Here is a 24,227-nt window from a genome sequence, read left to right as displayed (position 1 = left end):
GGTTCTGACAGCAACCAAAATCAACAACCAGCCAATCACAGTGAGACTCACTGTGACAATCAACCATCTGCAGTGTGGCTCACTGAGACACTGCAGAATGGCAAGAGCATTAAACAAAACCATGTCTTGTCTGCTCAACCTAAATACAGGTAAAGGAAAGCAGGTAAATCAATTTGCCTTTCGGCACCAAAAATCACACAAAGAACAGTTTCGGACCAGCTGAAACTCACCATTTGATCAGCATGTTTACTTCTATGCACCAAAGAATGAACAACATCAATCTACATTATAATACATTCAACTAACCCTTAAGTTATTTATAAAAGTTCCTATCTTGGTTATATTTGGAGCGTCACAACACAAACCCCACTTTTGCAGACAAGATCAACAATCTAAATATATCATGAGATCTTGGATTTCCATTTACCAAAACAAAAAAACTCAACATAAATCACAATAATTTAACATTTTCCGACATACCTAATCACTTAAAATGCCAACACATTTAACAACAACACCCAAAGTGAGCAGCACCAATCTATTTTCAAAAATAACATCAAAATCAAAAGAATTTAGGGGCTGATTTAGATCTTGGCTTTATAAATAATCTGTTGCAACGCCTACGGAGTACATGTACCAACAATAATGGCCCACTTGCTAAATGAAGATGCGGGAGGACTTTAGGATTAAGCATGGGAAGACTACTCTGTCTCTGACCTCTAATTCCGCCCACATAATTTAGATAGATGGAATTAGAGGCAATTTTTCACTGTTCATCACCACCAGGAAAATCCTGACAGTGAAAGGCTGTGAAAACTGTTAAATGCTCCCCTCACCATTGAAGAGGACTCCCATGGCTAGGAGTGATGCGTGCCGACGTCTAATGCGGAAGCCGGCAGTTGGGAGGCGAGCGAAGTAAAGAAGCAAACAAACTAAGGAGTTTCTTTCAAATTCAGTGCTACGAACGCGAAGACAAAAAATCGCTATCGTATGGTCTAAAAACCACAAGCAGACCCGATCGCAGCCGATCATTGCCACGAAGAGGCCTGGAGGATCGATTCATTCACATGTCCCAGCGCATCGCAGTCCAAGGCATCAAAACTACTGCAAGTTACAGAGTGCCACTTCTTGTCTCATGAATTAAACATAGATGCCCTGGGAAGATTTAAAGAAACACAGTGAAGGCCATCGTCCAGTCCATGTCCTGAGGAGAATCCCCAAACAAAGTCTGGGTTCGAAGCGCGTTGACCCTGTGCTGAAACAGGAGTTAGGAAGGGTGCCAGAGGACTATAATTTAGGACTGAGTTCCCCTGTTAAGAGACCCTTGTAATCAATTAAGGAGTTCCAGCACAGTCAAACAAGCGGGCCTATATAAAAGAGTAAATGGCCGTTAGTTTGTTTTCATGTTATTAGGACTGGTGCCCAATGAATCTAATGATGAGGCATCCCTTCATTCCCTTTGTTTATATATGGTGTTTATATGAATGTTTTTCATTTATATTGTTTGTAAAAAGTCAAATTGTACTACAGTGTTACATGTGAATGTCACTATTTGTGTATGTTTTATGTCTGGATATATTTAAATGCTTTCTAAAAAATTATGAAATAAGTAAAAAAGTACTAAATGAAAAGTTTGCCCACTTAGGATTTTTGGCTACGTGTGGTGAGACCCCGTGAGGCGGTTTGAACTCACACAGGCACAGCTTGTGGGGTTAATACTGACAGTTATCACACAAATTCACAATATAATTCTGTTTTTCAGAAATACTTTATCATACATTTCAATTTGATTGTCTTTCAATTCAAAATATGTGTTTCAAACAAAGATTTTTAAAGCATAGTTTTTTGTTCGCTATAAACATTCGTTATGCTACATTGATAATTCAAACAATCATAATTTGCGACTCAACCATAATACATAAATACAAATGAAGCAAAAACATAATCCAAATGCCAAATGCCCGATGCATTTCGGGACTCCCGTCCCTTCGTCAGGGGCCTCAATCTGAAAAAAATAGGATCACAAAACTTTAATCAATTTCTCTCTCGTTTTTGCACAGTCGCAACAATTACCGGTGCAAGCAGTATACAAAGACTGAATGTCAAGCATCCATGCTACACACAATGAGCATGTGCCCATGGAACATGAAGGACAAACTTGAATGCTAAAGTGTACTTAAAGTAACCTATCAGTATCATTTAAACCAGTTCCAGTTTCAAGAAAAAACATTCTCTCTTTAAAGATATAAACCAGAAAATACCTTATACTTTGTGTTTCCTTTCCTAGGAACAAAATAATAGATCCTCTCTCTGTAAAAACAAGTGAACCAAACGCTGTTACTACTCACTAAAAAGACGACTAATCCTTGAGAATGACATGTAATCAACTGTTGCCACATACCTCAATGATGCTAGTGTAAGGGACACTCGTTAGTGAATAAAGTTTTCTTTTAAGTGCCAGCAGAACATCAGAGTTGACTCCCTGTAAAACCAATAATACTCTCAAGTACCAATTCCTTCAATACGTCTTCTTCTCTTAACTCACAATGAATAGCCATCTTACCTCGAGTGCCAGTTTTAGCGCACTATGTGTGTGCAATCTCATTCACGCTAGTAATTTCCGTTTTCGTTCCCTGGCGTAGCTAGCCTCTATAGAATCTAGATGGCAACCTGAGTATAATGCACAAGAGTTAATTAACCCTTCCGTGCAATGCGCAATCAAAGCTCACTAACTTCTAAACTAAGCTTACCTATGGGATGCGTATTCTGTCCACAATCGTTCAAACCGGAGTTCGATTCAAAAACGCCAAGGTTTCCTTCCGGTATAAGACTGACTGCTGAATTAAAAGACGGGCTATTTAGTTCAGCAGTCAGTCTTATACCGGAAGGAAACCTTGGCGTTTTTTAATCGAACTCCGGTTTGAACGATTGTGGACAGAATACGCATCGCATAGGTAAGCTTAGTTTGGAAGTTAGTGAGCTTTGATTGCGCATTGCACGGAAGGGTTAATTAACTCTTGTGCATTATACGCAGGTTGTCATCTAGATTCTACAGAGGCTAGCTACGCCAGGGAACGAAAACAGAAATTACTAGCGTGAATGAGATTGCACACACATAGTGCGCTAAAACTGGAACTCGAGGTAAGATGGCTATTCATTGTAAGTTAAGAGTAGAAGACCTATTGAAGGAATTGGTACATGAGAGTATTATTGGTTTTACAGGGAGTCAACTCTGATGTTCTGTTGGCACTTAAAAGAAAACTTTATTCACTAACGAGTGTCCCTTACACTAGCATCATTGAGGTATGTGGCAACAGTTGATTACATGTTATTCTCAAGGATTAGTCGTCTTTTTAGTGAGTAGTAACAGCGTTTGGTTCACTTGTTTTTACAGAGAGAGGATCTATTATTTTGTTCCTAGGAAAGGAAACACAAACTATAAGGTATTTTCTGGTTTATATCTTTAAAGAGAGAATGTTTTTTCTTGAAACTGGAACTGGTTTACATGATGCTGATAGGTTACTTTAAGTACACTTTAGCATTCAAGTTTGTCCTACATGTTCCATGGGCACATGCTCATTGTGTGTAGCATGGATGCTTGACATTCAGCCTTTGTATACTGCTTGCACCGGTAATTGTTGCGACTGTGCAAAAACGAAAGAGAAATTGATTAAAGTTTTGTGATCCTATTTTTTTCAGATTGAGGCCCCTGACGAAGGGACGGGAGTCCCGAAACGCATCGGGCATTTGGCATTTGGATTATGGTTTTGCTTCATTTGTATTTATGTATTATGGTTGAGTCACAAATTATGATTGTTTGAATTATCAATGTTGCATAACGAATGTTTATAGCGAACAAAAAACTATGCTTTAAAAATCTTTTGTTTGAAACACATATTTTGAATTGAAAGACAATCAAATTGAAATGTATGATAAAGTATTTCTGAAAAACAGAATTATATTGTGAATTTGTGTGATAACTGTCAGTATTAACCCCACAAGCTGTGCCTGTGTGAGTTCAAACCGCCTCACGGGGTTTGGCCACTTTCACTGTAGATACACATGTTTGGCTAACATGATTCACACAGGGCACGCATAACAGTGAAAGACTCATTTAAATAGGTTTATGATTAGGTGATCCACTATTAGGAGTGCACTGCCCACACTTGTTTTACGTGTGGTGAGAACCTAATGTACTAATCTATCTGGCCATCCTGTTGTTGTTTATTGAATTTGAGTGGTCTAGGCCAGGTAGTCAATAGACCCAAGCCTTCCTTGGTCCCATGGCAAGGAGAGCAGTCATTTTTATTTTCAAAAAGAAAAACTTACTTCAGGACTTTCTTTTTGAAAATAAAAAATAAAACAGTTTGGTGCAGGGCTCCATCATGCTGACGGAGTCCTGCACCAAACTATAAAAAGCATCAATGGGAACAGCCTGTCAATGACTTAGAAATGACCACCAGCTTGCCAGTAATTTCAAAATTTCGCAGTTGGCACCTCAGTCAGGAGGACGGAGTAATTTACTCCGTATTCCTTATGGAGAAGCTGGCTGTAGGAGGCTGGGTTAGTATAGTATATGGTGTACACTTATTTAAGTGAAGCACCTTGCACTAATCCAGACAATCCTTATGGTGATTTTAGTGGCCTTGGGCAACCATAGAAGGCTCTCCAAGTGGTAGCCTTCAGGCTTAGGCCAGAAAGACTGTTAAGTAGCTTGTTTTACCAGATCTAATCATATAGTGTAGGTTAAATAAAAAAAAAAGAACCACGCAGTGTAGTTATAAAAATATGTCTATTCATTACACAACACTCACTAATACATTGATGTCAACACAAAAACACAATAATACTTCAACTGAAAGAGGTAATTAAGCACAATACACGGAGGTCTACAGGGGGAAACCAAACCATATACTAAGAAAGTGGAATGCGAACTTCGAGCGAAGTCGGGACTTGGATCAGGAGACTCAAAAGAGCTGAGGACACAAGGAACCACCCAAGGTAAGTACCCCGGAACCCCACGGAGGCTGTGTGCAGAGTGGAAACCGCCACATACTCAATAGAAGTCAACTGGAAAGGCGCAGCTGCAGTTTTGAAGAAGGACCCTTCCCAGTGGACCCTGAAAAAACCCAGTAGAAGGCAGAAGATTGCAGAGTCAACCCACCCGTGGATACCCCAGGAACAAGGACACCTACACCAGGGAAGCCCGGTGTATAGGTGCGAAGTGATGTCAGAAACCACCATAGACCACAATGGAGAACTTAAGTAAAGATGCCACTGGCGAAGTCTGTGCTAGAGTCCAGTGGAAAACAAGGGCAGATTCTTGAAGAGAAGCGCCTGCAAGCATAGGGGACAGAGTCTATGCCACTCGGAGGTGTCCAGGAGGCACGGAAGAGCAATGCCCACAGATGACGGAAGATGCAGTGTGCCATTGTCGCTGGAGCTATAATTACAATCCCCAACAGACGCCTTTAAGTTTTGGAAAAACACACTGTAATATGCGATAGTACACGCAATTTGGAAAACACAGTAGTCCAATTCTTCCATCTTTATTCGTTTCCTCTTTTTTTCTTTTATTCAAAAAATGTCTTAGCCAGCCCTGTCACTGGAGCTGTGAGGACCAGTCGACGCCGGGGAAAAACAAGAGATGTGCATGAGGTGTCCCACGTTGGAAGCCATGAACCAGGGAGTCAGTGTCCTTGGCAGCAGCAACAGACGTGGTAAACAATGATGGGGCAAGGTGCAGGAGAGTCAGAGCAGGCCCCGAGCAAGCAGGGGAGCTCACTGATACAAGAGAAGACCCTTGAGAGGATCCACAGGCCAAAGGCACAGGAGTCCCAAGAGGACCTCGAGCAGCTCACCAAAGGTAAAGACCCACGGTGCATAGGATGTGATGAGGACGATGATCTTGTCAGGAAGAAATGCTGGAAGCTGAACTTTCTCGTAGCCCGAAGATCTATGGAGAGCAGCAGCGTGAACAAACCTTGGCAACGGCAAGCTGACGCGGTGCACAGGGATTAGGTCCCAGTGGTACTGGCCCCAAAATTGAAGAGAGGACAGGTCAGGTCTCATGGGAGTTAAAGGACCACCACCTATGTTGCTGAACCTTTCGAAGTCCATGGTCCGTCAGGAGCAGAAGACTGGTCAGCTTAGTTGCGGTGCCTGCAGTGTCAGAGGAGTAACTTCTTCACTCTAAGGAAGATTACTTGATGCCCACATGTCTGTTGAAGATACTGGAAGAAGCACAGACATAGTCGACGAAAAAGACTTGCAGAACAGCAAGACCAGGAGCAGCAGGAGTCTTCTTTGACGCAGTCTCCGTTCCAGGTGAAGTCCAGCTAAGTCCAAGTGTCCAGACGGTCAAAAAGTGACGTGGTTTCAGGCTTGAGCCTTGTCCCATGACGAATCTGAGAACCCACCCACAGGTACGCCCTTTTGTACCCTAAGAAAGGGGTTAGGACGACTCAGGGGTCCCACCCAGAGGAGGGGCTGGACAGAGGGGAGGATACTCCCATGTCCTTTGTCCAGTTTTAAGCCAGAGCAGGAGCCAAGGGCTCCCTGAACTGGCTCAAACAGGAGTATGCAAGGAGGGCACCAAATGTGCCCTTCAAAGCAAACTCATGGCACTGGCAAGCGCCCCCACCCCAGCCCAATACACTAAGTCTTGTCTAGGAGGTGGTCACACTGCCTTGTGAAAGGAAACCGATTGTTCTATCTTCCCCTGCTCAAGCTCAGCAACAGGAGGGCAGAATCGCATCTGTAGTCGGCTGAGTACTGGGACTTCATGGAAGAGCCCCCCTCCCAGTGCATGAAATCATACCTCCAACACCGGCAATGGTTTATGGGTATGATTCCAACATGTTTGATATCAAACAAGCCCAGGTTCGGGGCACATCCACTATATAGTTAGCCATTGCGTAATGACGTTTGGCCACTACAAGCATCGAAATGGCTGACGGCAGTTACTAAGCCTGAAGAATCGACTCTGGGGTTTGTAGGGGTGTCCTGCTCATGCAGGGGCACCCACCTACTTATAACCCAGCAACCTGCCTTCAGGATTGAAAGGACTGCTTTAGGGGTGACTTATAGGTTTTAAGTGTAGTAACCTCGGATATAAGGAAACTTATATCTGTCGTAAGTGGTGCTAGTACCAGCTTACACAGGCTGCAATGGCAGTACTGTAGTCACAGTTGGAGTTGTCTCTCATGGGTGGCATAATACATGCTGCAGCCCATGGGAGACCTCTGGTGTACCTATGCCCTGGGTACCTCAGTGCTATTGGGACTTACAGGGTTACCCCAGTAGTTAATTGTGGAGGTACCAAAGTACTTACTATGTCTAATGTAGGGAGGAAGCACAGTGACTGGGATCATTATTAGCAAGATCCCAATCAAAGTATAAAACATACACCAGCAAAAAGTGGGGGTAACCATTAAAGCAGATCCTACTTTCCTACAGAGGCCACCAGCCTAGATATAAATCAGCATCCAAGACTCCAAATGACATGCAAAGCAAAACGGCATCACCAAAAAGTTAGCGCATACTATAATTCATGGCACCACAAAATCTCAAACTACAAGTACCACAACTCAACACAGCCAATGCTGTAATTCATTGCAATAAATCTTGCTCTACTGGTACTCACATTCCTCTACTCAGAAACACTACAAATAATCCAATTTTGGTAGACCGTAGGAACCCAGGGTGTGCACAGAAATCCAGGAGGGAAACATTTTAATTCTATCCCTTACCTAATCTGATTTCTGCTTTGCCCGCATACACCACCAAAACTGTTTGCCCTATCCTATTAAATAATCTATGATAAAGCACCTTTGATAGGAAATAGTGTTAATCTCAAGAGCGTTTAAGGTAATGTGTGCCTAAAGATAACAGTTTAACAGCAAATGAATAAGCAAGGTCAATTATATAAGCTTAACGTCTGAAGTCTAGTAAGTTTAGAAAACAGGAAGGGCTACTAAATAATTCAAGTGCAATACAGAAGGTAAAAATATAAAATGTAGTCAAAAATACATCGTAAATCAATATAGCGAATTAGCATAAGGCTCATTCAAAAGCAGCAAAGAGTTTGACATACAGCCAAATCTCAGAGTAAAATTATCTAACTCACCTTTAATAGCAAAAATATGATCATGCTCAGTAATGAACTCATAAAAGGTCATGATCATGCCTACCACAGATCTAACAGCATTCAGATTCATTTTACTAGCGTACCTACACCTAAAAAGCAAAGTACACTTAATATCTTCTTTTCAGGAAAGCCACATGAGCATTTAACACATATACTTTTCTCATGCAAATAAGTAGTCTATTGTTGAATATTTTTATAAGGATAAAGACATAATCTAGTTCCAAAACATTTTCTTTTTGATAATGAAAGCTAACTGAAATACACTACCAAATATACCTTAGTAAAACATACTCCCTCCCCTCATAATGATCAACAAGCCTAATTAGATGGTATGCTATTATATACAGAGTTCGCTTTGCCATCTCTAATCTCTCTACATTCAATGATAAACATCAGTTAGAAAATCAGACTTGCAAACATAGTTTCCCTGACTGTGTTTTGCTTTAGACACTCACCACAACTTCCTCTGCACACCCATCTTTTAGGGTTACTGACACTTACAGAGTTAGATGAGATGCTGAAACTAGGAGTTTCAATTTTCACACCATGATCAGTGGGGAGAACTTTAGTAGGAGATGAAGGGAGGCTAGTCATCTCTTAGTTTGTCACAGGCACGAATGGCCATGCACAATACTTTCTATTAAAAAAAAAAATTACCTCATTACAGTAGTTCTCCCAAAACCCTTACACAACATGTAGTACTTCTTCCAGAGTCCATTCTTAACATATTGAAAGAACCTACTCTACTCCTCATTATGTCACCACTACTCCAGCTTTAAGTTTATATTTCTGGCCATTGTCTAACTTACAGAAAAGACTTTCTGATTGCCTGCTTTGCAAACTGAGAACCACACTGGAAACAATGTCACACCACCCAAAAGCAGCAAAGCCTCTTATCCTGAAGCCCAAAACATGAACACATATGCCAAACCTCTTTGATTAAATTGGAACACGTTAATATAATTCTATTACAAGTACAACAAGAAATCCAACGATGTAAAACAACAGTTTGAAGCTATTTGGACCAATATGCTGTTGAATGAAACTAGGAATGGGACAAAACTTACCAGTATTAACAAGAGCACTGCTGTTGTAAAGTGTACCAAGATGGGGTCCAGAGAGAGAAAGGAAGGTGTAAAGTTTACTGAGATAATATTTAAACCTGGGCCTTGTTAGCACCGATCGAATGATTAAATTACCCAGTGAGTGTCCTATAAAACTAAAAAGAGAAAAACATATGTTAATTGTTTATATTTTCAAACAAGTTAAATACATCAGAAAATAGAAAACTAAATGAATGCTTTAACACATGTCAACATCATCAGCTATGTGATGGAAATGATTACAAATATACCGTATCTTCAAAACCTAGAAATCAAATAAATAACATATGTAGATGCACTAAACATTTAGCACATATGTAAATATTAGTAAATCAAAAGTGTGATTACATTCTGGAAATGTATATAATATATGCAAGCACTGGCATGAAAAACTCGTAAACAATAGACTGACATGCATCCAGATATAATTCCTTTATACTTCATGGCAATTAAGAGATGCATGCTTAAGCAAGAGGAGCACGTTACTTACCCTTTGCACCAGCTGTTCTGGTAGATACTTTATTTGCCCACAGATTCCTCAACTTTAAAATATCACAGGCGCCAGATTAGATCCAGAGAATTATTCAGCAATACTCCCACATTTCAGTAGGTAGTGCTGTGTGGCGAATACAGAAGTGACTGAGAAGAGTCGCTTGTAAGCGTCACCCCTGCTTGCTGATATCAATTTCCTCTTTCTCCTTCCATGCTCTTAAACACAGAGCATACTACAAACTGTCGGACACTTGGCTGAGCTTATAACTTGGATCCTTTTTATAGATGTTAAAAAGGCCACTCCAAAGATCAAGGGGGGAAGAGGGTAAGGACTGTGCGGAATTTACGGTTTGCTACAGTGTCCACTAGAAAGCATTACCAAAAGTATGTAACCTTTCTTCTGATAGACACTTGTCATTACAGACTCCTTACCTTCAAAAGAGACACATAGCAGTACCTCCCAAAGGAACAGGGTCTGAGGAGTGGGCTCAAATAAAAAACTGCCAAGAAAAGTGACCTTCCCGCCAGAACTGGCTGTCAAGGCAGTAGTACTTTGTGAATTAACACTGAGGTCCATGATGAAGGCTTGAAGATACCTAAACAAGCACCCCTTGTGCTCATGCTAATGTAGTAGCCTTCGTCTTGGGGAATGAACCTGCAGGCCTTCAGGGGTTGCTTCTTGGCCAGGGCAAAGGACTATCCACGTTGACAGAGTCCTCCGCTTTCTGACTTGGCACCAGAGAATTCCACAAAGAGTTGATTATCCACATGATGGTCCTCTGTGCGACTAATGTAAAAGCCTAGTGCTCTCTGAGGGTCAAAACAATAGAACCAGTCTTCCTCTTTGAGGGGTGATGCAGGGCACATACTACTGGCACTGTGATCAATTGGTCCAAGTGGAAAGGAATCATAACCTTTGGCAAAAACAGACTATAAGCTTCTGATCGCCACCTCTCCCAAATGCACTCCCCTGACCCAGCAGTGACACGTCTATCACCACAGTGATCTCTAGGTGGTGGAATGATAGGGAACACCGCAGGTCAAGTTCGCATTTGCCAGCCACAAATGAAGATCCTGAACCATCTCCCTTGAGATCTGGATGGAATCAGGAAGGCATCCCTGATGTTGACCCACTCGGATCAGAAGTTGAACTGCAGGGCCCTCCTGTTCCAGCTGGTATTTGGAACGGGTAGGATACATGAGCTGAGGAGACCAAAAAGAATAAGAATTAGCTTCCTCGAAACCCAAGATTGATCCGGAAACACCATGATCCTATCCTTAATGTACTCTACTTGCTGTGATTAACGAAAGGCCATGACTGCCACCAAGTCGAGAACTGCCCCAATGAATGGAAGCCTCTGCAAGGGGATAAGGTAGGACTTTGGCATGTTGATGGAGAAGCTAAATGATGTAAAGAGTTTATCTGTTGACTGGAGGTGGTCTACGACTGACTGAGGCACGCCCATCTCTAGCAGTCAGTCACTGAGGTACAGGCATATGAGTAGTCCATGCATCCGAAGGGGCATCGATAATTGCCATCACTGTTGTGAACATCCTAGAGGCTGAATTAGGCCGAAAGGTAGAATAGTACATTGAAAGTGTTCCTGGCCCACCAATAACCATTTGAGATGTCATCACCAATGTTGTTAATGTCATTTAACAAATCATGAGCAATGTTATATTTGATTACATAAGCAGTGTATGACAGAAATTCATGTTAAAGTTAGTTCATTCAATTATAACTGGTGAATTTCAGAGTTATTTCTTTTCTTTTAAACCTTTACAGATTGGTGCAGGGCTGAGTTGCTATCTCATTTAATTGTCTAACTATAAAGTGACATTTGGGTTTTTTCAGAGAATTTCTGAAGTTAACGTACATTAGGATTTAATACCATACCCGACTATAATGTTGAGGTTAACTTTAGTTTTTTCAGTGTGTTTCTCTGTGTTTTGTTTTATCATATTCTAAGTTGACAATGCACTCAACCATGCATCCATTGAGCATTGCCCGAGACCTATACACTGGTGGTTGGCTATAGAGTTTAGTCTAGTTTATGACCAGGCCCTTTTTACCTTTTTAAATGTATTTTTGGTACTGCAATAATGGGTTGGTACCGCGGTGCAAAACAGGTACCGCAAATCCAGCTGCTGGAATTGCAGTTCCTGATATATATATATATATAATTTCTGAACCCCTTTGGACCCCTCAAACTCCAAAATGGGCCTGGGGGTCAGCAAATTTACCCCAATTTGCAAAAATACGCTTTCTGAGTTAAGTTTTATCTTTGTGCCAAATTTTGTGGAATTCTGTTCAACCATTTTTTCTACATTGGAGAGGAAACTTCCCTATGGGAATTACATTTGATTGTGTCTTTTTACTTCAGTGACAATCCTTGCTGCTGCATCTAGTGTGGCTCTTAAAGGACCAAAGTGAAACTTTGCAGTGCTAGTGAGAGTGGTGTTCCCGTAGTCCAATCTAGATAGCAAAATTGCTTGTGTGGCAGTTTTAAAACCATTCAAAGGGAATAAGGACTTAATTTTGAGTAGTAGTTTTACGTTTTAGAATGTACTTTTGGTTATATTGTTTATGAGTGGGTTCATGCTCAGACTTGGGTCCAGGCTGTTCCCAAAAGGATTGATGGATACAGCCAGAGTCAATTTGTAGTTAAAAGCGTCAATGGTATTTAGTCACTCTTGAACCTGGGTGGTCTTTCCATTGCTGGATAGGAGAAGGATTTCCGTATTTTCTTGTTTGAGGTTCAGGTGGTTGTGTGACAGCCAGTTTTGGAGTTTTATGAGAATGGAGTTTAACCTTCTTAAGCCCTCTAGTGAGGATATTTTTATGTAAAGCTGGGTGTCGTTCACATAGAGGTGGCATGGCATATTTCCTTGTTTGGGGCTGATAGTGACGACTTCCATATAGATATTGAAGAGTGTAGGTGAGAAGACTGAGCTTTAGAAGACCACCCCTGGTTATGGCTGAAGTTTCTGAGGTCGAGTTTATTTTTATTTGTTGGGAACGATTTCTGTAGACAGGAGGTGAAACATTTAAAAACCAAGCTATCAGTTCCGATCTGTTTTTGGAAACATTCTAAAATTAGCTTATTATCGACCTTGTCAAAGGCAGCTGATAGGCCTAAGAGGTTGAGCAAGCGGCATCAGCATCAAGAGATTTGTGCATGTCATCTGTTATATTCAGTATAGCTGTTTCAAAGCTACATCCCTTTCTAAAACCTGACTGGAGTGAGAAGATTGATGGAGTCAATGTTTTGGTTGGATTGGGACAGAATGCTTTTCTCAAGAAAGGTTTGCGAATTCCCTCCTTTATGAGGAGAGAAGTTTTGGATGGTAGAGTGTGGTGGTCTAGGGAGAGTTTGATCTTTGTGATTTTATCATTGAAGAACTTTACGTCTTTGTCACAATGTTCTTTGAAGACATGATGATTTTGTTTTGCTGGTTTCGAATTTTGTTGTTTAATAACATTGAAGAGTTCTTTGGGCGTTTTTTTGCGTTATCCTGCACTCCGTGGAAGACTGCAGCTTTTTCTTTCATGATGTGGTTTTTGTATTTCTTGTGTTCCACTTAGAGCTGTTGAAGATGGGTTAAGGACGTTTTTGTTCTTTAAAGTCTTTCTGCAGTTCTAAGTTGTCTTCTTTCAGAGTTGAGGTCTATGTTGAACCAGGATCTTGAGGGAGTATTTCTAATTGTTTTTTCGTTTCAAGGGAGCTAACTGGTCTAGAATGGTTGACCTTGTTGAGTTGTAGTGGGATGTCAGTTCATCAGTTGAGAGGTTATCTGCTGGGGTTGGGGGGTGTAGTGACATCTTCTAGCTTTCAGATCAGCCAGGAGAATCTGAATTATGTTGCGGGAACACTGGATAGTTTTCTGTGTGTGAATAGGGGGTATTTCTGCACTGAAAAAACCCAAAGACCAATGTAAAATTTTAGGGGTCGATTATGATGGCGGACGGACCTGCGTCCGTCCGCCACCCCCGAGGTGGAGGGACCGTCTGCCGGGGCAGCAGCGTTCCCTCCGGTGGAATTAGAATGTGACCGCCACCCTGGCGGTCACATCCAGTATATTTAACATTGCGGCGGGTGCAGCTTTAAGCAGCACCCGCCGCAAAGTAAAAAATGCATGCTGTGCATTTCCATGCACAAAGCGGCAGGCACCGCGCGGTGCCTGCCGCATTGCACATGCAAATGCAGGGGGTACCATAGGTACCCCCCATGTGCACCAGCCACCCCCCCTTCATCCTGGGGGCCCAATACGGCCCCCAAAGCTAAGACCATATGCCTTTCCACGGCGGCAGTGCCGCCCTGGAAAGGCATTGGACCGCCAGCATCATAATATGGTTGGCGGTGTCTCGCAGACACCGCCACCATTTGTGAGCAATTTTTCCGCCGGTCGCGAAGGCGACAGGCGGAAAAGCGGTGGACGGTCTTGCCGTCCGCCGCGCACCCCCCAGCCATCCTAATGTGGCGGGGGGTCATTTCAGGTAGAATGGCGCACGGATTGCCTCCGCCAGCCCGGCGGAGGTAATCCGTCCGCCATCATATTTGACCCCTTAGTTAGGTGTGATAAAAAGATTTGTTTTTGATTTAAAAAAAAAAAAAACATAGAAAGTCACTGAAAAAAACAAAGGTTAAAGTAACGTTATAGTGAATAATGCTAGTGACAACATTAACGTTTGACCTAAAAAAATCACCGAAAAAAATCACAAGGCAGAGGAAACAAACTATAAATGAAATGTAGTGTGGAACACATTCCTTCAAGAGGGGTCATTAGAGAGAAGAGTGATGGTGCTAGGTGGATCTTCAGCTAGTTATTGTTCTTCATCCTATGTTTGTAATCAGAGAAAATGTATCATCTGGTTTTATTCTCCTTGTACGTAGTGGTCTCTAGTCAACAGTGTAAACTCCTATAGGATGTAAAGTCCTATGAAAAGCCTAACATGCCACAAACTCCTCAAGAAATGGCAGCATCATATGTGCACATTCACCAACATAGGAGCTTTAAGAGGGTCAAGATTACACCACTTTGGAGAGGAATAGAGACTCTTCAAAAATTTCCCTGAATCTGTGTTAACAGGGAATGAGGGGGAGCACATACCTATTTTATAATCAGCTGTATTGTTATTGCATTGATGGTGCCATTTAGGGAAATGCATCAAACACTGAACTGTTCATACATTGCATGACGTAAACAACACAAATGAGACAAATAATTTTATCCTTACAAAATACCACACAGACGAATGAAAACATATACCAACATTTATATAATTTAAGTACATGCTTTGAGAATTATATAAGCACACACCACTGTACAGATCTCACTTAAGATAAAACATGAACCATTTGGTAAAGGAAATACAATGGGAACAATATTTCCCATCTGCTTTTGAAAGCAACAGATTATTTCTACATAGGAAGCAACACATTCTTAATTTTACAAAGGTAAGTATATGGTGAGGATTGGTTGACGGACTCACAGGGAGAATTTCATAGATGCTTGGAAATTAAATTAGTACCCTTAATAATCTTACAATGTTACCCACAGTGCACCAGAAGCTGCTTATTAAGCTGTTGAATACTTTAGTCATAGTTAAAAAAACTGGTGAAGGGGGAGTGGAAAGGAAGGAAAAGCGAAAAAAATGAAGAAGAATATGGAAGATATAGAATGTGTGAGAAAGCAAAAGGGATATTGGCAGAAAGAGCATGAGTGAGAAAATGCAATAAAGATAACAAATACAAATAAATATCCAGGCCGAAAACTGCACAGTTAATAGGACACAGCTTGACAAACTTGGAAATGCCTAGACTGTAACAGGGTAATTGCCTTTGAAGTCTCTTTAGAAAAACAAAGAAAAAAGGGTGCTAGATAGAGAGAGGAGGAAAAAAGAACCCTATCAACCAGACCCTTGATTGATCTGGTTACTTTACAACACATCACAAAAATCAAGGCATGAAAAAAAATCAGAAAAGTGTTTGACCTGCCTTTGAAATAGGAGATGGTGCATCTATGGGGCTGCCATGGAATGTCCCAAAGTGGGTTCTGAGGGACGGATCCTAAATACATTAAAAGCAATTTCCCTGGGGGCAAAATCGGTCCAGGGAAGGGGGGACGGGTTAAAACAAATTGGGAAAAATTCAGCCTGACCAGGAAGTTGCTGAGGCGCGCCCCCTTTCTCCATCACTCTGCAAACACGCCTCTTGACATACTAATTGTTTGGGGATGAAGTCCACTTGGATGCTGAGGGCCCTTAGAGGGCCAGGAACCCCTTCTGTTACCTCCAGTAAGCCCACATTTCTGGATTACAGAGAGTTAGTCATAGACATTGCTCCCTTTTTCCACCAGTCTGTAAATGTGCCCAGTAGTTAAAAAATTATAGAAATTCACTTAAAAAAACAAATATTACAGGGACGTTATAGTTAAAAACCTTAGATAATCACTTAAAGAACCAAAGGTTACATGGTCATTATAGTTCTGAAGTAGAATTTAAAAAAACTTAGAAGTTCACTGAAAAAACAAGGGTTACAGGGACGTTATAGTTACAATCAGATTTCACTCGTATAAAAACAGAGATTGAGTAGTTATAGTTACCTGAGCTAACTATAACTCACCCCCGCAATGCACTTCTTATGACCTTACATACTTAATCACTCATGACATGGTCCGTGGCATCACCGATGACATCAGTGATGACACCATCCACAGAACCACTCACCCCCCTACAACCTCTGAAATACCCACTCAGTCACATCCCCATTCCCAGACCCATACAAGTACTCACTCATCCACTCACTCACTTACTCATCCATAGAGCCACACACACCCACTAACACTCATACAGCCACTCACACAACCATGTATTCACCCATACAGCTACTCATACAACTAGTCACTCACCCATAGTCACTCACACAGCCACACACTCACCCATATAGCTAATCCACACCCACTTATTCACCTATTCAGCTTCTCAACACAGCCACTCACTCAGCCATACCACAACACACTCACATACCTACTTACATACCCATTCACACATCCATATAAGTATTCACTCATCCACTCACTCACCCATACAGCCATTAACAGACACATTTGTCTACAATACAGCCACTCACACACCAACTCACTTAACCAAACTCCCACTCAAAGAGCCAGTCACTAACCTATACAGCACATTTACACGCCTAGTCACTCTCATACATCCACTCAGACACCCACTCACTTACCCATGCAGTCACTCACCCACCCATACAGCCACTCACACAGCCACTCACTCACCCAGTCATTGACACTACCACTCACTCACCAATACAGCTACTCACTCACCCACACAGCTATTCACACACCCACTTATACAGCCATAGCTACTAACACACCCAGATAGCCACGCACACATTAATACACACAGCCACTAACATATTATATGCTAAAAGTAGTATCACTCATTAGTAGAACACCTAGTATAGTATTTAAACTTTTGTAGCAGCTGAGTATATATGTTCAACACTCACACTCTTCGAAAACACTTATACTGACGGGATGATGTCATTTTAGATATCATCAGTGATGTCACTGACCACTTCATGAGTGATATAATATGAGAGATCATAAGCAGTGTATTGCGGGGGAGTAAATTATACTTATCTCAGGTTATTAGAACTGCTGAATTTCTATGGTTTTATACAGATGAAATTTGAATGTGACTATAACGTCCCAGTAACCTTTGGTTTTTAAGTGAATATATAAATGGATATATGCATATATTACATACATATATACACACACACACACACACACACACACACACACACACACACACACATATAACCTACTGGCAGTCGCCAGTAGGTAGTTATAGTTAGGATCAAACTTTCCATAAGCATTTTTCATTTTGTTAATAACTTTGGAGCCGCTCGGTGAACCTTCACGAAATTTTCATAGAACTTCCCCTTTCCGGTTCATCTGCTGAACGTAATCTGTCAGGTGGGGCCGAGAAGAAAGGGGTGAAACAAAACGCATTTACCCCATGTTACGACTATGGGGATTTAATTTTTTTTTAACAACTACAGCCTGAACCATTGAACGTAATTACACCAAATTTGGCAGAAAGCTAGATGTTGGTCTAGAAAGCGTGATGTGCTGTAAATCCTTTCAGTAGCGTCAGAGATATCTTAGTTTTTAAAATATAGTCTGGTAGCCCCAAATCCTACTGAAATTTGATTGGCTCAACTACTTCAACCAGGAAGTGCTGCCAGCCATCTTGGGACTTGGATGAAGAGAGTCCCAAGAAAAAGTTATGTTAGCCCTAGACACTAGAATGCCTAATGACATGAATACCAGTGAAGATATGCACAATCTCCTGTAATCCAAACTGTATGCTCTTTTGTGTATACATACAAATTCATTGGTATATTCTGTGTCCTTTGTAGTAATCTTTTTAGAATAATTTCACTTTTGTATTTGCTCGGTAATGACTTTGATTTTAATCCTAACTTTAATCTTATCCTTATGAGTTCTCGATCATTAGTACTGTATTGTGTTGATCAATCAAGCTTGAGGGTAACATATGCTGCTATTGAAACCGATTTTTTGCACAGCACTTATAATGCACAATTTTGTAGGTTTTGCACATTTTCTTGAACTTTACTTCTATAGGACTGGCATTTTCTCTTAAGCGTGTAGCTCTGTAATTTGCCTAGGTTTGGAACAAGATTGAATCATGTTTTATTATGTTTCGGTTGCTGTCATCATGAACTATAATAATTACCCTATTTTGTGAGTGTTTTTAAACCATGTATTTAGTCACTAATTGTTTTAAGTTCCTATTATTAATATCAAATTATATATTACTTGGTGGTCAATTGACATATCTCATTTGGGATATTTTAATAATCTTGCACTTGCAGTTTATTATCAACAACAAATGCGTATATTCTCAAAGATTATGCACTAGTACTTTTACTTGTGTACTCTTCAATGATGTTTACATATTTTGCACTTGAACTATATATGTATAATTATTAATCGTTTATGAAGTGTACAAAACATCTCAACTAAGGGAGATCTATAGTATTGTATTTTGATATACATTTGTTGCAATCCTTTGCAATTTTGCATATTTGAACGTGTTAATGGTCTGTCTCTATTACAGAAGCCAATACATGTCAATCTGCTACAGTTCTTTTGTAGATTGTCGTAGCTTCAGAAGCCTTGTAAAGTCTTTTTTCTATTTTCACGGTGTTTTTGTTTGTTTTGAAAGGCAGTTGTGCATTTTTTGGCATTTTTTTTATTTATTTGGTTTTCTGATCACGAGACGCGTCATGTGATTAAGCTTGCATGATCCGAGCGAAACACGGCATGGCAGGCCCTATGCCAGATCATTTGGTAGCGAAATAATCATCAATAAACTTCACTGCTTCTTTGCATTAAAACAACACTGTCGTGATTGTTTCCTGAGCATATTGAGGTCTGAGCCTGGGTTTCCATGGAGCGATTGCCAGGGCTAAGAGATAATATATATATCCATCCTGTAGTTATAGTTAGGGCCAAAATTTCCATAGGAAAAAAAGTTTTTCATTTTGTAAATAACTTAGGAGCCGCTCTGTGAAACTTCAAACATTTTCAAAGAACTTCCCCTTTCTGGTTAATCTGCTATGTTGAAAGTGATCCGTCACGCGGGGCCAAGAAGAAAGGGGGGAGCCAAAACACATTTTCCCCATGTTAGGTCTATGGGGATTTTTTTTTCTTTAACACAACTACAGCCTGAACCATTGAACGGAATTACATCAAATTTGGCAGAAAGCTAGATGTTGGTCTAGAAAGCGTAATTTGCTGTAAATCCTTTCAGTAGTTTCAGAGATATCTTAGTTTTAAAAATATAGATATCTGGTAGCCCCAAATCCTACTGAAATTCTATTGGCTCAATTACTTCAACCAGGAAGTGCTGCCAGCCATCTTGGGACTTGGATGAAGAGAAATCCCCCCCACCCCCCAAAAAGATTAAAACAAAATGTGTGTGTGGGCTGCATGGACTCCGCCGCAACACTGGGGACAACCACCTCCCGGGGGCAAATATAAAGAAAGGAGAAGGGCATCATGGCCCCCTCGTGGAGCCCTAGATGGCCCTGGGGACCACCCCCCCAGGGCCGACTCCAGCAATGTCCTGGGGTGTCCACCAGTGATGTTATTGACCATGTCATTAGTGATGTAATATGTGAGGTCATAAGCAGTGCATTGGGGGGTGCACAAGTTTTTTGTTTGTTTAGCTAACTATAACTGCAGAATTTCACTGGATTCCAAACTATAATGTCCCTGTAACCTTTGTTTTTTTCAGTGAATGAGAAACTATCACTTACCTTATTTATACTTATTTGCGTGGTACAGGCAGATGTTTGGTAATTGCATGTGATGTGTTATAAAAAATGCATGATAAAGGCAAGATTGGTAAAAACATGCGTTGTAATGTTGTACAACCCTTCAGAGTATCACTTTACTTGCAATCATCTTACACACAAGGCTGAATGCGACCAAGGTTAAACAGTGCTGGTTGACTCATAACAGAACAACCATCATCTAATGGCACCAAGCAAGGAATTCAAGGATCTTCTGTTTTGATGGCGTAAGCCAGTCCCACTTAATTTGCAGCAGCAGTTGGGGTAGGAGAAATATTACCATGGTCTAGAAGGCACTGTCTTTCTCCAGGATATGTGCACAAGAGAGCTCACTACTGATTCCATTCTCCTAAATAAAGCCTATGGGGGCTAAATACAGAAGATACTGAGTATCTAAAGTTGGGAAAAGAGAAAAGATAACCTTCAAAGGATTTTCCTTCGACAACCTGCAACCTGAAAGCAGAGGAAAGCTATGTTCTCCACTTGCTTTGTAGCCTGATGAGAAGTTATAAATGTAGCTCTCTTAGATGTGGGAGGACATGTGCTGGTAGTGGGGAGATCAATTTCTTGAGCACATGAACGAAGACTTCAGCATACATACAAAAACAATATTAAAGACATGGTACATTTATTTATGCCATAACATGGGGGTACGAGAAATATCTTGTTAGTTCTAGGCTAATTAATGCTGTATGCCGTGTACCCAACTGCTAGGTGAAACCTAACTTATAGAAGTCCTGGACAAAATCACAGTATTTGTTAATCTCAGTTTAGTGAGAACCTGAATATTCCAAGTAATTTCAAGTAAGTGGGAGAGCGCCCCCAGGAGCAGATGGATGGGTCACATGGACAAAACAGGAAAGGAGTCACTGTAATATAGAATGTGGGTGAGAATACTGGGTACCTGGTGGCAATCTGTTGAGAAAAACTAGTCCACCGTCTCAGATAAGGAGCACTCAATAAAATCCCTACAAGAGTTGTCAACTTCTTCAAGAGGTCACTCCAGGTTCCTAAACTCCTAAGGGAAATAACTGCGAAGGAACAGGCTTGAGGTTTGGGAATGGCTCCTTATAAGGAGCCCTGCAGACTACAATAATCCATTAGACGGACAAATCAAATAGTTTGCGGACCCACAAACTAGGAGGGTGCTTAATGTAGAAAATAGGGAAAAACAGTGTCATTTGTGAAAGACACTATTGTCTAATTTAGCATCTATATCATCTGTTAGGGAAGATCTCAAAGGCTGTTTTTATATGGGATATTTACCACTGTGTCCTGCTTTTACCTGGTAAGGGAAAATGACAGAAGCCATGACTTTCCATTTATTGTAACTTTCAAAACTATAGTCCAATTAGTAGTTGTTGATACAAGACTATGTCAGGGGTGCAACTGTCCTCAAGGCACTCTATCTACCATTTAAAGTGATGGATTCTAACAAGTAAGGGAAATACCTTTTTCGATATTCCCATTTCGTAAACAAAACTATGACACTTTCTAAAATTCAAGAAGCCACTGCTCAATCATTCAGTTTCATGTAAATGAACTTTGGACAACTGTGCTGGTTCTATGGCAGGCATGAAGCACACACTTCACTCCTGAGGAAATTGATTTGGAGCGCATTGTGAGAGGGATAGGCAATGTATTGACCCTAATGCAGTTAGCATTAAGGTGAATACATAGCATAGCCCCTCACAATGCTTCAAAAAGAAACTGGGCTTTTCACTTTGGGCTTATCCGCCCGGCAATGAAGTAGTGAATCAGTCCCAATTCCACTTGTCAGCCTTCATGAGGCCAGTTATGAATCTGCATGACTTCATGGAAGTGTTGTGCTGGGTCTACATGAAACACCACAGGTGCTGGTGACATTAGCTCTGCCAAGATCTACCCACTAGACACAAGGGAAGCTTGTATTTGGGGTGGGGGGGGGTCATCCTGGGCATGGGCAAGTGCTCCCCCAATAGCACAACAGTCTTTGTACACCTATGGAGGGAGGGGATGGGGGGGGGGGAATCCAAAACGATACCAAGGCAAGAAAAAAAAGGATGGGGTGCCCCATCAAGGACTTGGGCCATTCCCCCACCTCATAATAGCCATGCCGTCTTTCTGTCTCCCACCCTCCCCGTGAGACAGATTTGATGATTTTAATCTCAATCTGCCACACCTTAAGGAGCAGAAAGCCCACTCTACACCAACATTTTTAGGCAAAAAAGAGGTGGGAGCACCCACACCGGCATTGGGCCATGCCCCTTACCTCAGTATGGGTCTAACAGTATTTTTGTACAATCCCTGGAGGACAGAAATTCCAATCGACACCAGAGACAATGGCCAAAATAAATAGACAGAGGGCATAGCGGTTTTATTTATCTTTGGGAATACTGGGTGGTAGAACCTTTGTGGACCATTCATATTCTGGAACTTTCTCTTACAGGAATGTGAGGAAAATGTGAGATTTTAGACAAAGTTAAAACATTTGCAGAGTATTCTGGGGAAGAAAATCTAGTAGGACCTGGACTCCGGTGTCTAGTATTCACAAATGTCTGTAGTAGACTAGTAGTAGTTTAGTAGCTTTCCCTGGGTGGTGTCAGTCGAGCCCTGGCCCAAACACTGCTGATACTCGCATCGTCGAAATGGGTTGATATTAAAGGTGAAAATGAGGTGAATCAACGTTACATTTTTGGCTTGCTCCTGGTGTGGATTTTAGACCAAACCACACAAGCCAGTTACCGTTTTTATCAAGAGAAGTGTGGAAACAGACAATAGTAAAAGTCCTCTTCATTTTTGGCTTCCAAATGTAAGCCAGTGCACAAAAAGGAACTTATTTAGCAAAATGCCCTCCGAGTCATATGATAGCATGGGCAACCTTTTCCTACAGGGAAGGAAGATGGGGGGTTGACTCCGCTGTGGTGAGAGCCCTCCCAAAACTGCTCCTGTGATGACACTTCACTGATCTGATATGGCCTGACCTGGCACATTTTTCTTCTCACTCCCTAACTCAATGTTACTGCAAAAGTGAGCGTTGTTTTAAACAAAAAAAAGCACCATACATACTTTTATTTAGACCTGATGTGGTGGTGGTATACCAGGAGGCTGCATGGACATTTGCTGCATGTCCGGTTGTGAGGTGGGGGCCTGAACTTATAATCCCGCTCTCTGATGGTTGAACACTAACCCTGCAATGGCACCGCCAGGGACAAGTGCTGTTTATGGAACATGGTGTGGGGGTGGGGAAGCCGCACAGCAGCAGCCATTGGCGAGGTCCCGGCAACAGCGTCAAGAGAATTGGTCGGCCGTTTACGCACTGCAGAGAAAGGTCCAGGCTCCTGTGTTGGCCGTCCAATCCTGAGGTTTCTATAATTGGGAAGCACAGCGGGCCTCCTTCAGGCATGTAACGAGGAACACACTATGTCAATGGTGGAAATAATGCAGTACAAGGCTCGGACGTAGCAGCAGGAGCTGAATCTGCTCTTTCAGCATCTTCAGTGACTTTAGGAAACTTGGTCTCTGCTGATGCAGGTACTGGAAACAATATTGCAATGTCTTCTGCAGTCGAAGTGGCCCCACAACAATGTTACTCTGTTAGTCAGTGTGCTCTTGTGGGTGGCAGCAATAATGTTGCTATGTCTCCTCTGGACCAGCCAGCTTCATATGAGCCGCCATTGTTCTCCTCTGAGACTGAGTCAGGAGGGACTGCCTTTGAGGAAAGACAAGAGAATAGCAGAAGGCGAAGCATGTAGAAGGCAGATAGAAGCTATGGAAAGTATGGGGCTGGTTCAGAGGTTGCTGTGGGGTTGGGGTTCCCTGGCAACGGTGGATGTTTCCCTGGGGATGCCGACCTTACATAATAACTTAGGGGATCTTGAAAAATCACCGGACACCTCAGCAACAGTGGGTCTGGCACCACTATCTCATTCTGAAACTTGCCAGGGGGTGATTAATACACTTCTTAAGCTTAAAGATGGCTCAGTTGACTTTCCTGCTCAGGCAATTGAATCTCCTGAAAAGAAGAGAGGTAAACAGAAGGCTCCAAGGGGCAGAGGAGGTCTTAAATAGGCTTTGGACCACCATCAGAGTGAT

The 24,227-nt window shown here is 41.6% G+C and overlaps 1 protein-coding gene across 2 annotated transcripts in view; it reads right to left on the bottom strand.

Moving 5' to 3' along the window:
- FAM135A (family with sequence similarity 135 member A) overlaps positions 1-24,227 on the bottom strand; it is a 1,101,526-nt gene that overhangs the window by 187,697 nt on the left and 889,602 nt on the right. For both annotated transcript variants that reach the window (XM_086926467.1, XM_086926468.1), the window contains one exon: positions 9,217-9,368. In XM_086926467.1, coding sequence (XP_086782593.1) covers positions 9,217-9,368 — 152 coding nt within the window. The remainder of the gene's footprint in view (positions 1-9,216; positions 9,369-24,227) is intronic.

This window comes from Lissotriton vulgaris, chromosome 6 (genome assembly GCF_964263255.1).
Source record: "Lissotriton vulgaris chromosome 6, aLisVul1.2, whole genome shotgun sequence".
Taxonomy (NCBI): domain Eukaryota; kingdom Metazoa; phylum Chordata; class Amphibia; order Caudata; family Salamandridae; genus Lissotriton; species Lissotriton vulgaris.
The sequence above is the reverse complement of the archived record's forward strand: the minus strand, read 5'-3'. Positions and strand labels throughout refer to the sequence as shown.